The sequence below is a fragment of the Gopherus evgoodei genome, unplaced genomic scaffold, assembly GCF_007399415.2.
Source record: "Gopherus evgoodei ecotype Sinaloan lineage unplaced genomic scaffold, rGopEvg1_v1.p scaffold_32_arrow_ctg1, whole genome shotgun sequence".
NCBI lineage: Eukaryota > Metazoa > Chordata > Testudines > Testudinidae > Gopherus > Gopherus evgoodei.
Window position 1 is genome coordinate 5183305 of NW_022059994.1, and position 16378 is coordinate 5199682.

A 16378-nucleotide genomic window follows, 5' to 3' on the forward strand; every position below is an offset into this window, starting at 1 on the left:
ACACAAGCCTCCTGTAGGAGTCTGGAACCACTGCAGGGAGCCACAGAGAGAGAGAGAGAGGAATAGCTGGTGCTGAGGGCCCAGTTTCAGAGTCTGGGAGGCCACAGGCCAGGCCCAGCCTAGTAAAGGTGTTAGTTACAGGCTGGGCATAGACCAGACCCTGTGGATCTGTGACAAGAACTATTGTGTGCCCAGATTTGGGTGCATAAATGGTAAGCAACTACCAGATGTGGGAATACAAACTGGTGCTTTTTCATCTAAATCTCCCACAGAATTAGAGGCTATGGCTGAAAGTGGGGCAGGGTGGAAGAATGTTCAAAACGGTGCCTTTCTGAGATGTGGCCAGATGGCAGGTAGGTCTCCAAAAGTGACACTGGTGCTTTACGACTTTTAATTTTCAAATTGTTTCTAAGAGCCAAGAGTGTCTGCTCACACTCGATGCCCAGGAGGCAGCCAGCTCCTCATGAAATCAGACCCTGATCCTGAGGAATAAGTGAATGGATCTTTCTTGGAAAATGAGTTTGTCGGAGGCTTTAGAATTCTTTAATTAGCAAATATGTTTTTCTTTTAGAAAATAAGCAAGGGTGCTCGCCATTTCAGTTACGCAAGTGCAGCTCACTGGTGTGACTGCTTATTTCAGGGCAACTTTCTCACAAATCCATTTAGCTACAGCCGTGTAGGTTTCCGAAATAGTGCGGTTCCCTTTGATCATCCCACAGCTCTCCCTGTCAGCAGTGCCTGTTAGCTGGAACCTGGGGAACAAAGAGCAGGAGTCGCTGGGTGTTTAGCTTTACTGAGCAAGATCTTTAGCAGCTATCCCTCGTTCGGAGGGGTGGCCTATCTCCATACTAGCTTCCTTCAGCCCTACTTTTCTACAGAGCCCTAGTTAGTAACGTGCCTCCCAGAGTGGGAAAGGAGCTGGGGAGGCTCAGTTCAGTGCTGGAAAACACTTGTCCACTTGCAAAATCAACCGCCATGATTGATCATCACCGCCTGTGGGTGTGTTCAAACCCCACTGCTGGGGAGCCAAGCCCAGGAGCCCAGCAGCACCCGTGTGGTCCTGTTTTGTACAACTGTGCCATGTGCACTGAGTGGTGTCTGAAGTGGGTGGAGCTTAGTTGGTGGGCGGGGCTTGGGAAAATACCGCCACTTTCCCCACCCCCATGGCAGCCTGAGGGAGGTAAAATGTGCTGCTCAGCAGGAGAGGGGACCCTGATCCTGCATTAGCAAGCACATTGCTGGACAAGGGCCACCTTACTCAGGCAGAGCAGCACAGCCGAGAGCTAACATAGGTGTGAACAGCTAAGTGCCTCTTCAGCAAGACAAGGATTGTGCTTAAACTAGTGTCTTCCCAGACATGCCCATTCTCCAAAGAGACCCTGGCCTGACCCCCCTTCATCCTGTGGTCTTGCAAGCACACGGGGGCTTGAGACTGACCAGCTCTCCATGGGGAGGACTCTGCCTGGTGCTTAACTGTACTTGTGCTCACAGACAGCCTCTGCTCCTGCTAGCACTACAGAGCACTAACCTTGTGTTCCCACTTGTGCACTGTGCAAGACACACTCAGTTTCAAAGCCAGAATAGGCCCCATGAACACTCACAGTGTTTCATCGAACGTGGCGCCATCCACCCAGGTCCATTTCCTCTCTGGGGATGGAACCTGGAGTCCAAGCCAGACCAGGTTCAGCTGTGGAATACTCAGTACGTACGCCTGTAAGTGACAGGACGGAGGAGTCTGGGTGAGTATAACCTGCTGGAATTCTCTGGCTTCTTTGCTCTCTCAGCAAATGAAGGAAGAGAACCTGCTACACAGCTCTGCAATAGGTATAAACCCGATTTCTGATGTTTCTCTTTCCCAGTCTCACCCCATCCTTCCCTTCCACGTATCAATGACATTTTAATGTGCTCTGGAATAGATTTTTCTTAAGCCAAATGCCATACAGCCAGGGCATTGTTGTTTTGCTGCAAGCCCATTGTATTACATTATGACTAGCGACACTCATCTCTCAAGTATCAGAGGGTTAGCCATGTTAGTCTGTATCCACAAAACCAACAAGGAGCCCGGTGGCACCTTAAAGACTCACAGATTTATTTGGGCATAAGTTTTCGTGGGTAAAAAACCCACTTATTCTCAAGGGGCGGGTTAAGCCATCTTTATTTACTGTACCATCTCCTTCTTGTCTTGGATCACCAGGATCTGAGAGCTCTTCGCTGAGCAGTCCTCACGACTCTCACTCCAGGTTTTACTTTCTTTAGAGACCCAATAGCACTTGTTCTTGTGCAGCAGCCAGTCAGCAGGGCACAGTTTGCATCCACAGCCCTCTGGAAAGAGATATGGAAAAGGCAGCATTAAATAGGCTGGAAGCTTCTGAACAATGCTGAGCTTCCCTGTGTTCACAAGGGGCTTTCAAACGATAAACATTCTCAGCCAAGACATTTCTCTTTGTTCATTGCTTGTTTGAGGAAAGGCTCACTGGGGGTGTGAGGCAGGAGAGAGGTGCTCTGGCAGAGCTGTAATGTGAATAGGAATTCATGAGCTCAGGCACACAATTCACATTTTACAGGCTCAGTAACACACAATGCATTTCCCCCCAAGGAGCACCGAACCGCTGAAATGAAAGACACGACAGAACTGTCACCTTCTCTGCTGAACCACTTCTGGAGCCCTTTAAAAGTAGTAGGAGAGAGGTAAGGGATTCTCATAGGAAGTGCTGAGGGCTGCGTGCTGATCACACACACAAACACACACAAAACCACCTTACAAGAACAGTATTGCGGTTGCAAAGTCAAGCACTCAAAAGTTAGGAAGTGTCAGAATTAAGGTTGCCTGTGCAATTTCTATTGGGTTCCCTTGTGCATATGCATTATGATCCAATCCGTAATTACATAGTCCCAGACTAGTTTTCTCCACCAGACCCCTGTGTCATTCAGGGCACATGACAGATGGGCCTTTAGTTTCCTGGATTGCTGCTACCACGTGGTGTTACAAGCCTCACCTAAAATCTGCACATGCACATCCTGAATACCTCTACTCAGTGCCTCAAAAGTCAGTATAGGGAAAGCCGGCGCAATCTAGTGGCAGAGTAGGGAGGCTGAACACCTGGGTTCTAAACCCAGCTCTGACACCACCCCACTCTGGCTGTGTCTACACTTACGATAATTAAAATCCCAGCATCCTCTTTTGACTAACAGAGGATTTACCAGCTTGTGCAACTACATTATTTCCTCCCTAAAAATCTCTCTAGAAATTTCAATTGGATGTGGCAAATATTTCCAAATTATGGTCTATGGGATGCTTGTAGGTGCTCTATGAAAGCTGACAAGTCACATGTGCCTGGCTTCTCTTTGTTTCCAGCTGCTGTATCTCACTACAAGACAGCTACAATTACATGTAATGCTTTCCCAGTACATCTCTACCCCGATATAACGTGACCCAATATAACAAGAATTCGTATTTAACACGGTAAAGCACTGCTCCGGGGAGGCAGGGCTGTGCACTCCAGCGGATCAAAGCTAATTTGATATAATGCAGTTTCAACCATAATGCAGTAAGATTTTTTGGCTCCCGAGGACAGCGTTATATCAGGGTAGAGGTGTACTACTTTTCTATGAGCAACTTCTGTAGTTGCCATTGGGATGTTATTGGATTGCAAAAGGGAGGTGAGGAGGGTGGGGTCTGGCAGTTTACACATGGGAAGGCAGGCATCCATTAGGTGCTCTGTGTTAAAATATGCTGCACCATGCAAAAACATTTGAAACTATCTGGGATTTGGAATTGTTTTTCATTTCCTCTCCTGTGGTATTGTATAATGTTGTGTGCTACTAAACAGCTAGCAAGTTTCACCCCACATGTGATCACACTACAATGGTAAGTGAAAGGATATAAAATGTGCTTGTTTTGTACATATTGGAAGTACTTTGAATGACCACTAGATATCACTCCTACTACTCTGCACAAACAGCTGAAAATTTATTTATCAAAGCTGCCTGAAAAGTGAGATTTTCCCTGGCAAATTATCAGAGGGTTTTCCCCTTTTTTGCTTTCTCTCCTATTTTTCTCTCCACTGGAGGAAAGATGTGAAAAGATAAAATGTATAGGAAAGTGGGGAAAAGGTCATGATTTTGAAATTAAATATTTAGTTTTTCTCTGAAAATTTCCCCTTTGGAAAAATTTCAGAAAATTGAAAAATAAATCGTATCATGAAAAATAAAATTTGACAAAACCCTCTTTTCTGATTAAGAATCAGGTATGTTTCAGTCAGTTGTAGTATTTATTTTGCAGCCATCAAACAGAACAAATGACAAGAAAAATAAGGACGGGAAGATGAAGCTCTGGCACCTCTCAGCTATGTATAAGTTATTGTGACACAGTAGCTGAATTTTCAATCAGTGAGTTTGGAGTGAGCGTTCTTCCAGGTGGACACAACGTTGCAAAGAGTACAAAGAATAGAAGATACAGTTACCTGTTGAGTTGTTGTCTGGCTTTGGATACAAATTTTGATTCGAACAAGACTGGGAATCCTTCGGGCTGGAATTACATTCAATTCCATTTGTTGTTCTCGGGCTTCCAGTCTGACCTTCACAAGGATGTGTAACAAAAGGTAAAAAGTATCAATTCACCAAATACTGTGGGAGATCTATCGAGTTACAATGGGGACAGAAAAGTGGCGTGAGATGGAATCTGACTCTATCCATTGTAAGGGTCATTCCACATTTTTGCACTTCTCACGGTGCAGCTGTTACAGCCAAATAATGCATGTTTCATGTATCAAGTTCTCAACTCTACTTTGTTTATGTAACACTTTTGATGTCTATGGCAGTGATGAAATGCCTGGTAATTTATTCAGAAATGTTTTGGAGGCCAAAAAAATAGAATCTAAATGGAATTGCCGGGGAAGAGGAGAATTCGCTGAGCCAATGAATCTGTGGCACTGAGATACTCACCCCAAACACCAAGCGCGATCACAGCTGCTGCTAGGATGACGTTCCCGGCCCATCCAAGCCATAAAGCCATCCGATGCCAGCGTGGGCACTGAGGGATTTCTGCAAGAGTCAAAATCTAGTGTAAAGTTTCATAATGAAACATGGAAACTTCTTCTCCGTTGGAGGCTGCTCAGCTGGAGATAAGGATTAAAGTTCAGGCTCATGTAATATGAGGAGGAAAATGATCATGCACGGAGTTTAAAACTCTGAGGCCACATCACCCTCACAAGGGCAACATTAATTGCCCAACTGGATGGAAGTAGAGGAAAGCTGAAGAAAATGCCAAAGACAACTAATGTTTACTAGTCAGCAAGTCCACATCAACGGTCAAGCAAGAGATTTCCTTCTGATTATTGATTAACCAGCTGTGGGTTTTTCCCCCAGAGTTTGCAGCCTTGAGGACCCTAAAATGCACGTATAGCTACTTCAACACAGTTTTTAACAGGAAAGATGTGGGGACAAGCTGCCTTTTCTGTGTCACCCAAAACCCCTGCCTTGGTTAAGCTAAGCCTGCTGCATGGCCACTGTATGGCCTGCTGACTTGGCTGCTTTTAACAATAAGCAATAATGGTTTCAGGCACTTTACTGGTTTGCTAAAATCTCCCCGTATAGCAGAGGATAGAGAATGTCAGAGGGGAAGGTGCTAGAGACTTGTTTGGCTCCTGAGTGTCCCATTAAATCAGCTGCTTGTAGGCAGAGGAGGAGGACTGTGATGAAGAACGCTGGAAGTGTTTGTTCTTGTGCTTTTGAGGTCTCTTCCCACTGCCACTGTGGAGAAAGGTTGGAACTTCCTTAGTGAGCAATACACCTGACAGAGGTTGTTGCTGAGCCCTACCTTTGAAACATGTCAAGGTTCAGATAATTCTCAGACTAGGTGATATATATGCTTCTAATAAGCATGGTCATACTGGCTCAGACCAAAGGTCTGTCTAATTCAGTGTCCTTTCTTCTGACAGTGCCAGTGCCCGGTGCCCCAGAGGGAATGAACAGAACAGGAAATCATCAAATAATCCATCCCCTGTCACCCATTCCCAACTTCTGGCAAAGAGTAGATTTGATCGTCTCCAGATCTTCTCACTGGCCCTTAAAAGGCAGATCTTCTATCCTCCACTGGGCTGCTGTAATGAGGGCTGGGCAGTGGGGTCAGGAACATCTACACAGGACTATCCCAGTGGCCACACCCCTTGTATTGGTATCCAAGGCATCATATGCTATGTTAAGAGGATGTTTACCCATTGTACAGCCCCTCCAGTACCAGCGCCCCGCCACCTGCTTTTGTTCCTCTGGAAGAGACTCCAAGAGGGGTTCAGGGTATCCCGGGGAGCACAGCTCTACCTGGACATTACTGGTTAGTAACTCAAGACTTGCATTCCTAGAGAGTCTGAGGCATATTCCCTACAACCAAAGGAGACAAATCTTTTCCTTTCTCTGTTTGTGAGAGCAGAAGACAAGGCTCTGGGCCTGTCCTGGGCCACTGACACCATCACAGAGTTGGGGGTATGGTGTTGCTGAAGGAACTGACATCTTTCTGATGGGACAGGATACATCTGGCCTGTTCTCTTAGAGACCAGGGGAAAAAGCACAAGAGTCAGCCAAATGTCCTTTGTAAGATTTGTCAGCCCCTGACTGGTGGGATAACATTTTCTTTCACCTGGGCCTACAGAATATTGAACAACTCCACTGCAGAGGTACCTACCTTGAGCTCCAGAGAATTGGCCCTCTTCCTGAGATGCTCTTGAAACCAAGGATGTCTATTCACTAGGAGGTGGCACTACAGAAAGACTATATTTTCGTGCAGGACAATGGCATAGTAGTGTCCCCAAATGGAGATTCTTCCATGTCCTGGAAGTATCACTGTCCCTCATGTTATCATCTCAAACACCGGTGTGGAGGGACAGTAGGCTAGGCCGGTGCCAATGCTGATCGATGAGGCACCAGAATTGGAGCAGACAGTGGCTGATGGAGCTTCCACCAAAACCTAGATTTCTACTGGGGCAGGAGGTTTGGGTTGTCGTCTCCATTAAGGTTTGAACAGATTCCTGAATATCTGACTCGCATCAGTGACTGATGGGGCTTGAAAATTCTTGGAGGAAAGATCCCTTGCATCACCTTCCTTTTGCATATTCTGTCAAATTTACAAATATTCATGTTGTATAGCAGCATCTTCTTGTCATGGGAAAGGTATAACTTGACCTGAGAAAATAATTAGAGGTCACGTCTCTTTCTCTTTACATCTGCAAACAGATTGTGACTATCTTGACTTCCATTATTCAAATCTGCAGAATAATTTCTGAACATGATTCAGTTTTTAAATCCCTTGAACAGTAAAGTCTTTGAATGGGAAACTAGTCTCCTAGTAACTTGCTATGTTGACATTTGCACATAGTTTTCAAATTTTAGGGAAGAAAGTGATGGTTGGTTGGATGGTGCAAAAAGGCTGTGAGGGAAGGATTTAGAAAATTACCAATAGAGCGTGGCAGAGAGAACATGCTTAGTCCCCTAACTGTTCACTTCTTGACATGCTAATGTTTGGTGCTTTTAAAATGGCTCTGATATTTTCCTACTGTAAAAAAAATTAGAAAATCCACCAGGAAGTACAATCTTAGAAATCACTTTACATTTTCAAGGCTGTCTTCAAAGAGGAAAAGAGCTAGAGACTTAAAAACATAATTTAAAATCAAAAAAGCAACAGTCTCTAGGCTCCACTGAGTTTGTAATCACAACAGGAGACTTGCTTTCAATATCAAAGAACTTAACTTCAAGTAACTTTAAAAACTATAGCCCATTATTCATAAGAGTTCATCTTATGTGAGAATTCTCAGTGAGACTTAATAAAAAAATCTTACGACCTTAATAGAACAAGATGTTCTAGAGACATAAGTGGACAAAAAATGATGTATTTTTAAAATAGTAAACAGCTGATTTTCTGTTTTTAATTAAAATAATTAAATGATTTGTTAAATTAACTTCAAATTTTCAAAAAAATAAAAATAAAATTCTTGTCTGGCCCCAGATTAACAAATTTCAGGATCAAACAGGGAGGGGGGGAGGGAGGTTAGAGATGGTGTTAAAAAATTAGGCTTATACTAGAAACTCTTTGACGAATGTAACTACGGTGACTCCACAGTTTAAGCTCCAGATTCCAAGGAAAGTAAAGGACATATGTAGGGACCCAACTCCTGGCCACAGCAACACATTTCCATTTTACAGCCCCACGGGGCACTACATGGGGCTGGAGCTCCCCCAACTCCCTGGGGGCAGAGAGCCTGGTCAGGTTTTCCCCAACAGCATCCGGGACCCAGCCCATGACCCCAGTGGCCTGGGTGCATCACAAGGGACCGGAGTTCCAACTCTGGGAGGCTTGAAAGGAGAGAGATCTGGCATGGACTGGGCTCCCCCAAGAGCCATACCACAAACCACATCTGAACCCATTGGTCTATTTCCTCCCTCCGTGATAAGACTTTTGCTGCAGCCAGCTAATTACATTAGTCTTGTTGTTCAAGCAGTAGCAGTTCGTGCTGCAATGCTGACCCTTCAGGGTTCAAACTTTGCTGAAAATACATGATGGGGGTTGCTACAGTGGCACATAACAGAATTTGGTTTTACCCTTTTCCTTTAAAAAAAATCTAGTAAATTACATACAAAGAAGACTCCCAAAAGAATGATTTCAGAGGGGTAGCCATGTTAGTGTGTATCAGCAAAAACAACAAGGAGTCCTTGTAGCAACTTAGAGACTAACAAATTCATTTGGGCATAAGCTTTCATGGGCTATAACCCATTAATCAGATGCATTACAGCCCACGAAAGCTTATGCCCAAATACATTTGTTAGTCTCTAAGGTGCCACAAGGACTCCTTGTTGTTTTTTCTCAAAAGAATGTTATTTAGATTGCAAAGTCAAACACTCAAAAGTTAAGAAATGCTAGATTTACAATTGCTTCAGGAAACTTATCTCTGTTCCCTTGTGCATATCGATTATGACAATGTATGTCCATGTAATTAGAGACTACTTTTTTCCTAAAGGATCCCGGCCTCATAGAATACACAAGATGGTTGCACAGTGGGGCAGAATTAAGGTTGTACCAGCAACTGTATGTCTGGCATGTCCTAACTTTTGAATGCTTCACTGTGCAAACTAAGTAATGGTTTTTAACTTTTTATATGTAATCCTGCATATACTGTACTATACACAGACTGAGTGATAAAATATCTGAACTATTAGTATTTAATTTGCTCGTCAACTGAAATATCAGCTTTATATATTTTGATTCTAAGATTAACAGCATAATAGTAATCTAAAATGGCCTCTCATTAGTAGCCTGACTCTATTTATAGAAAATATGCTCTGAAAATAGCTAATATATTTACTATTTTATTATATTATTAGGATTTTTTATCTCCAGATCCCAATCTTTTCAGGAGAGTCTTGTAAAAAAATATACTATGATTTATATATTTACATTTTACATCCTTTTAAGTTTAGTTTACAGTTCCTTGTATATTCATTATTCCTGGAGCACTGAAAGCTATTATTTTTCTTCCTCTTCTTCCTACTGTAATCATCTTTGTTAAGAGTTGTCCAAAGTTTAATTGCTCTGAAGTGTAACGACTTGATTCCTCACAAATTCTCCCTATCCAGGTCTATTCAGAAACCAGTACAACCCCCTGCTGCATCCCCCACTGTTTTCTTCACCCTTTATTGACCAAGTTGCCCTTCATTTCTTTCTCTTTTTCTCACCTATTTCCTAACCTGGGATACTAGACTTCAGTCTCCCTACTTGCCTCTTCATGAATCCTTTCCTCCTCACTTCCCTCACCATGTGGAATCACCTCCATGACCCTCTGCACTGACTTGTCAGCAATTTTCCAAATCCAATCTCTTCTCCCTGATCTGTGTGATATAACGTTCTCTCCAAGAATAAATGAAAGACACTGAAATAAGTCTCTCAGACTCCTTGTGTTCAGTCTTTCCAAGACTTGACCAGTGCATTGCTCTTTACCTCTGATTTACCCCACTACACTATGTACTGCATCGTCAATACAGTATGAATATCCACCCCCAAGTGTTTATGAAATATGTATAAAAATGCCATAAAATAAAGCTGTATTGTTCTTCACATGGAGTTTACATGTATAGACTGTCAGCAGCTCTGAAGATTTCTGTGACACTCTGTATTAACATTAAAATAAAATTCACAATATTACATTAAAGAGATTCAGTTCCTAGTTCTGACAGGTGGTAAATTACCTCATATTTGCTGAGTTCTAACATACAAACGGAACATAGAGACTCCCACCTGCATTTTGTTTCTAGAAAATCTTTCTTTAAATATCTGTGCTACCAGTAAAAAACAAAAACAAAAACAAACTCACCCAAAAAGTGAAATCCAAACCAAAAAAAGAGAGCATACCGCTACAAAACGAAGAAGTTAAATACACTTACTGGGGTGCTGAGCTGGATGCAGTGACTTTGAAGTGGGAAAAGCTCCAGGAATGTTTAAATCAGCATATACTATTTCTCCAGCCATGGCAAGTGCAGAGGAAGATGAGAAGGTACAAGAAGGCAGACTGTCTAAGAGTTGCCTCATATTTATGCATGAACCAAGATGACGGACGTATCCAGTAAGAGGAAGTGTGTATCAGAAGGTTTTGACTTTCTTCTTTCCTAGCAAGCTAAGAGAGAAATCCAGGCACTAGAGATGAAGCGTTTGAAGTACAATTGCACCAGCTAATCTGAGACAGTCTCTCAATACATTAGAGCTGGTACTGGGATCAGATGAACTGTTGATTTTTCCTATATTAAAAGGAAGCTGCTCCCTGTTATGTTTGGTTCAGAAGCTCTGGACATTTTAAGATGAGAATTCTTATCATCACATAAAACTGGAAAACAGATTGAAAAATATGAACTTTTTAATTACAATTCATATTTCCCATTGGGGACAGATGTCTTTAATTTATCTCATCACTAGGGACAGTCATATCCCTCTCTCTAGCTATTTTATTCAGGTTCTGCACTGTTACCCCTTTTAACCTGACTGTCTACTCAAAGTTGGGAGCTTTGTGGGTTGTTCCAGTTAGGAAGAGAAATTGCTGATGGAGTCCGTTACCTTTGATGCAATCTTATTTACAAAGAATGTACAAAGTCCTGTTTCCCCAGACACAAGAGGAACCAAACAGGACCCATAGTCCTTGTTCTCAGGTCCAAAACTCATTTCAGCTTTCCAACCCAAATCCTCTCTCTAGGCTACTCCCCTGGGCAAACCATGCTCCCAGTGGCTTGTTGCTGAGGCTGTGTCTGTTCCCCTCTCACCTTCCACCCCCGGTTTCACTCTCTCTGCTCTGTCTCATGCTTCTCTTCACACATACACACACACATATATCTCTGGCCAAACAATACACGGTGGAGTCTTCTCCCACACAATGCTCACGTCCACCTTTGTCTTAAGTGGGGACTTGTGATTATAGAATCATAGAAGATTAGAATTGGAAGAGACCTCAGGAGGTCATCTAGTCCAACCCTCTGCTCAAAGCAGGACCAACCACAACTAAATCATCCCAGCCAGGGCTTTTCTTAACTTATCTTAAATCGGGGGTTCTCAAACTGGGGGTTGGGACCCCTCAGAGGGTTGTCAGGTTACTACATCGGGATCACAAGCTGTCAACCTCCATTTCAAACCCTGCTTTGCCTCTAGCATTTATAACAGTGTTAAAGATACAAAAAAGTGTTTTTAATTGATAAGGGGGTGGCGGCACTCAGAGGCTTCATGTGGGAAAGGGGTCACCAGTGCAAAAGTTTGAGAATCACCATGGCTTAAATGAAGGCCAATGGCTAAACCTGCAATAACATCATTAGTATCATTCCTTTGAGATATTCAGACTCTTGTAATAGTACTTCCTTTGCAACCTGCACCTGACCCAGGGAAAAGCTTCTCTGTTGCACTAGGACTACAAGGCACTGAGCGACATCCTACTGAAGTAATGGGAGGAAAGGGTGCTCAGCACTTCACAGGACAGAGCCCTGTGTCTGATCCCTGGACTATAGGAATCAGCCAAGGTTCTGCAGAAATTTTGCCCACAGGAAAATAATCAGGTTCCCTAGTCACACAGTGACCTGACAAGTAAGAAGTACAGTTGGAGGAAACTGGTCTTATGCAATAATGCCGGCACCTCTACATCTCACGTACCACTTGCTAGTAACATTAGTTTATTAACTACCTGGTTGATAAATCTGCAGCTCCAGAGGTGTCTCCTCCTCACTTCTCTGTCCATCCCTCGTACCCCTCCTGTTACTGCAGCAAATCCACCTCTCTGTACAGAAATTCTAATGACTACAGCACTGCAGTAAAGGAGGCAAAACAACCCTTCTGATCCTCCAACATCCATGCAGCAGAATCATGGTCAATGGAGCTATTTTGCACAGTGAACTGGCTAAGCAATCCAGGCTGCATAGCCCAAACATCAGACCCAGGCGTCAGCTTCTGTGAAGAGCTGTCAACATGCTTCACGGATAAGATCAACCAAATCTGTATGAATGGAGCTGACTGGGAAAGAAAATTCCATTGCTCACCAGATTGTATTATTCATCCCTCCATCCCTGAGATCGCCCCCATCAAGAAGCCCTGAAAAATGTTTGAGATACAACCTGTGAAACAGATCCATGCCCCTCCTCGCTGTTACATGTCAGGTAGGAACAGCTATGCCCACTACTCATGGAAATAATCAACATCTCCTTTGGAGAAGCACACCTGCCAAATTCCTTGAAAAATGCAATTGAGATGATTTGGGGAATCTGTCTATCTACAATTTATAAATTTTGGTTAATTTTATGAAATTTCTGTATCACTAAATGCCTCAGTGTGTCTGGCAGGATGTATAACACCCCCTCTTCCTTTCCTTCCATGATCTGAAAGAACCAGTAGAATAAATAAAAGAAATCATTAACCATAATACCTGGTCTCTGACCAAACTATGGGTATGCTAAGGAGGGTGTCTGATCTGGGAGAACCAGTTTGACCCAGATGGTCTGAAGGAAGTGGGTTTTGGAGAATAGAAAGTCCACAAACAGGAAAACAAAGAAACCAGGTGCTGATTTTGTCCAAAGACTCAGAAGGACTCTGAGACAGAGGAAGTTTGAGCAGGAGAGAGGAACAGAGAGGCATGCTTTTGTAGCAAAGTGGTCCTTCTTTGACTGTGGGACCAGCCAAGGTTAAAAGAAGCAGGCAGGAGGAAAGAGCAGACTGCACATTCCAGAGGAGAAGTCATGAGGAGAGAGGTACAGAGGAGGGGACTTGGAACCCTGAAAAGATACTCCCCCAAATCATGACAAACACTCCAGCATGGTGAGGAAAGTGAAACGAGAATGGTGTATAGATGTTTTAGTGTTTTGGCAAGAGCTGTACATCTCTGGAGCTACCTAAAAGAACAGTGATTGGTTTGGGAGCCATTTGCAAAGCCTCTGTGTTACATGCTTCAACTATCACACTCCGCAGGAGAGGTAAACTGTAAACCCAAATACCCATAAGGTCAGACCTCTGTAGAAAAGTGCTTAAGCTACTGGGATGTCTATGTGGGGCACTAGGATAACTGGACCACAAGGTCCCATTTCCATGATGGGGCAATAGACATACTGCCTGAGTCCAGGGAACATGCCAGAGAAACCAGTGAACGAAAGCATGCTGAGGCCAGCTCAGAGTCAGGTAGCTTACGACACAAGGGTCTAGCATGATGGGACCCAACCACAGAAGCCTGGTGAGTGTCCAGCAGGGGGAGCTTTACTAGGACTAGTTAATTAATCTATTAACAAAGAATTAATGGAAGGTAATATAATCAATGCTAATCAATAAGGGTTTATGGAAAATAGATCCTGACAAAATAACTTGATATCTTTTTTATGTTGACATTACAAGTTTAGTTGATAAATGTAACATACTTATGTTTGACTTGGTACCAAGTGACATTTTGATTTAAAAAACTAGAGAGCTATAAAATTAACATGGCAAACATTAGATGGATTAAAAGCTGGCTAATGGATATGTCTCAACGTGTAGTTATAAATAGGGAATCATCATCCAGCCGATCTGTTTCCAGAGGGGTCCTGCAGGGTTCGGTTTTTGGACCCACACTATTTAACATTAATAAAAATGACCTGGAAGAAAACATTAAATCATCACAAGATTATACAAAAATTGGGGGAGTGATAATCAATGAAGTGAACAGGTCATTGATACAGAACTATCTGGATCACTTGGTAAGCTGGGCACAAATGAACAATATGCATTTTAATATGGCTACATGTAAATGTATACAGGTAGGAAGAAAGTCTACAGGGCATGATTAGAGAACAGGGGACTCTCTCCTGGGAAGCAGCGACTCAGAGAGATTTGGGGGTCATGGTGGATAGTCAGCTGTACATGAGCTCCCAGTGCAAAACTGGCCAAAAGGGCTAATGCGATCCTGGGGTGCATAAAGAGGGGAATCTAGAGTAGGTGTAGAGAGGTTATTTTACCTCTATATTTGACACTGATGTGACAGCTGCTGGAATCCTGTGTCCAGCTCCGATGTCCACAATTTAAGAAAGATGGTCATAAATTGGAAAGTGTTCCAAGAAATCTATAAAAATGATTAAAGATTAAAAAATATGCCTTGTAGTGAAAAACTCAAGGGGCTCGATCTATATAGCTAAACAAAGAGACGCTTCAGAGGTGACTTGATTACAGTCTAGAAGTACCTACAGGAAGAACAAATATTTAATAATGGGCTCTTCAGTCCAGCAGAAAAAGGTCTGACATGATCCAATAGCTGGAAGTTGATGCTAGACAAGTTCAGACTGGAAATAAGGTGTATATTTTTAACAGTTGAGAGTAATTAACCACTGGAACAACTTACCAAGCATTGTGATGGATTCTCTCTCACTGACCATGTTTAAGTCAAGATCAGATGTTTTTTTCCTAAGAGATCTGCTCTAGGAATTATTTTGGGGCAGATCCCTGGCCAGTGTTTTATAGGAGGTCAGACGAGGTGTTCACGGTCATCCCTTCTGGCCATGGAATCTATGAAGGTCTGAGACAGCAATAGCTTGCCCAACCCCAAGAAACCAACCTACTTGACCCTGAAGACCTGGCATATTTAATCTTGTGAAAAGAACCCTGGGGGGTGGGAACCTGATAACAGTCTTCAAATATGTTGAGAGCTGTTGTAAGGTTCTATGGTAATTTGCTGTCATTTACTGTTATTTTGAAATTTTCCTGTCATCACCATTTCAAATCTGTATATTTTGTTGTTTGGGGGCCATATTGGGGTTCCTGCTTGTTAAGCTTTTGGTGCTCTTTTCAAGTGTGGCGGGAAAAGACTGAGTTCGTGACCTGGCTAATCTGCCTAGATGCTGCATATATAAACCCTATGTGCCAGTCTCCAAGTGCCGTCTGCCCAGAACCACCCCATGTCAGTTGTGTTTGCACAGTCTTCGAGAGACAAGTACCATCATCAGCGCTTACCTGAGGTCCTGCTTACCTGAAAGATCATTCCAACTGATCCAAGTTCCTCCTGTGTGCATTCATGACACGGTCGAAGGTCTGGATCCACCTCATCAGGAGCTGTGGCAGACCAGACGGACACGCCTGCTTTCCTTGTTCTGATTGTCATCTCATCTGTAAAATAATAATCTTGTTGTTAGTCCATAGTCTGTATTGGGGAATAGTAAGACCAGCTCCACGCCCTCTGTTTCTCAGACCACCAAGTTATTGTTGTTGCTTTATCCTTGTTTACCTAACAGTGTTATGTTAATAAACCCTCTTTGGTTCACCTTTAATTCTGGCAAAGTGTCATTGTTGCTCCGCCCATGGGTGATAGACCCTAACTCAGGGAAGCAGAAAACAACCTTTAGCAGGGGTCCTCTATATCTCTCCTATTTTCCCTTTTCCCATAACACTGTTATTAAGAGGACAGTGATCAATTGTTCTCCTTGTCCACTGACGGTAGGATAAGATGTAATGGGCTTAATCTGCAGCAAGTGAGGTTCATGTTAGACATTAGGAAAAACTTTCTAACTCTCTGGGTACTTAAGCTCTGGAATAGGCTTCCATGGGAGGTTGTGGAATCCCCATCATTGGAGGTTTTTAAGAACAGGATGGCCAGTCACCTGTCAGGAATAGTCTAGGCTGACTTTGTCCTGCCTCAGTACTTTATGACTTTTTGAGGTCCCTCTCAGACCTACATTTCTATAATTTTATTTGCTAGGTGGATCTGCAAAAAGGTTAGACTGAAAGAAAAATATATAATTCACACATAAGGAAGTGCTAGACTCCGATTACTGATTCATGTAAATTGCCGAAGCTCCATTGAAGTCAATGTCACTGTGCCCATTCGTAACAGCTGAGAATTTGACCCCTTAATCCGTA

General features: G+C 43.1%; 1 protein-coding gene across 1 annotated transcript; it reads right to left on the reverse strand.

The window, feature by feature from the left end:
* Positions 1–524: 524 nt before the first annotated feature.
* Positions 525–15619, reverse strand: LOC115640867 (killer cell lectin-like receptor subfamily B member 1B allele A). The gene is made up of 6 exons (XM_030543944.1): positions 15492–15619; positions 4945–5043; positions 4464–4577; positions 2168–2322; positions 1602–1711; positions 525–752 (listed from the first exon to the last, which is right to left on the reverse strand). The coding sequence occupies exons 1-6, from the start codon at positions 15532–15534 to the stop codon at positions 632–634; spliced, it is 642 nt and encodes a 213-aa protein (XP_030399804.1). The 5' UTR covers positions 15535–15619; the 3' UTR covers positions 525–631.
* Positions 15620–16378: the final 759 nt, after the last annotated feature.

What these genes read in the sequence shown, in the direction of transcription:
- LOC115640867 (XM_030543944.1), bottom strand. Translation starts at nt 15,534, where the DNA reads ATGCACACAGGAGGAACTTGGATCAGTTGGAATGATCTTTCAG. An exon ending in CAGTTGGAATGATCTTTCAG is followed by an intron (nt 5,044 to 15,491) that starts GTAAGCAGGACC and finishes TGACTCTTGCAG; the next exon opens with AAATCCCTCAGTGCCCACGC. An exon ending in GCCACGTTCGATGAAACACT is followed by an intron (nt 753 to 1,601) that starts GTGAGTGTTCAT and finishes TTTGTTCCCCAG; the next exon opens with GTTCCAGCTAACAGGCACTG.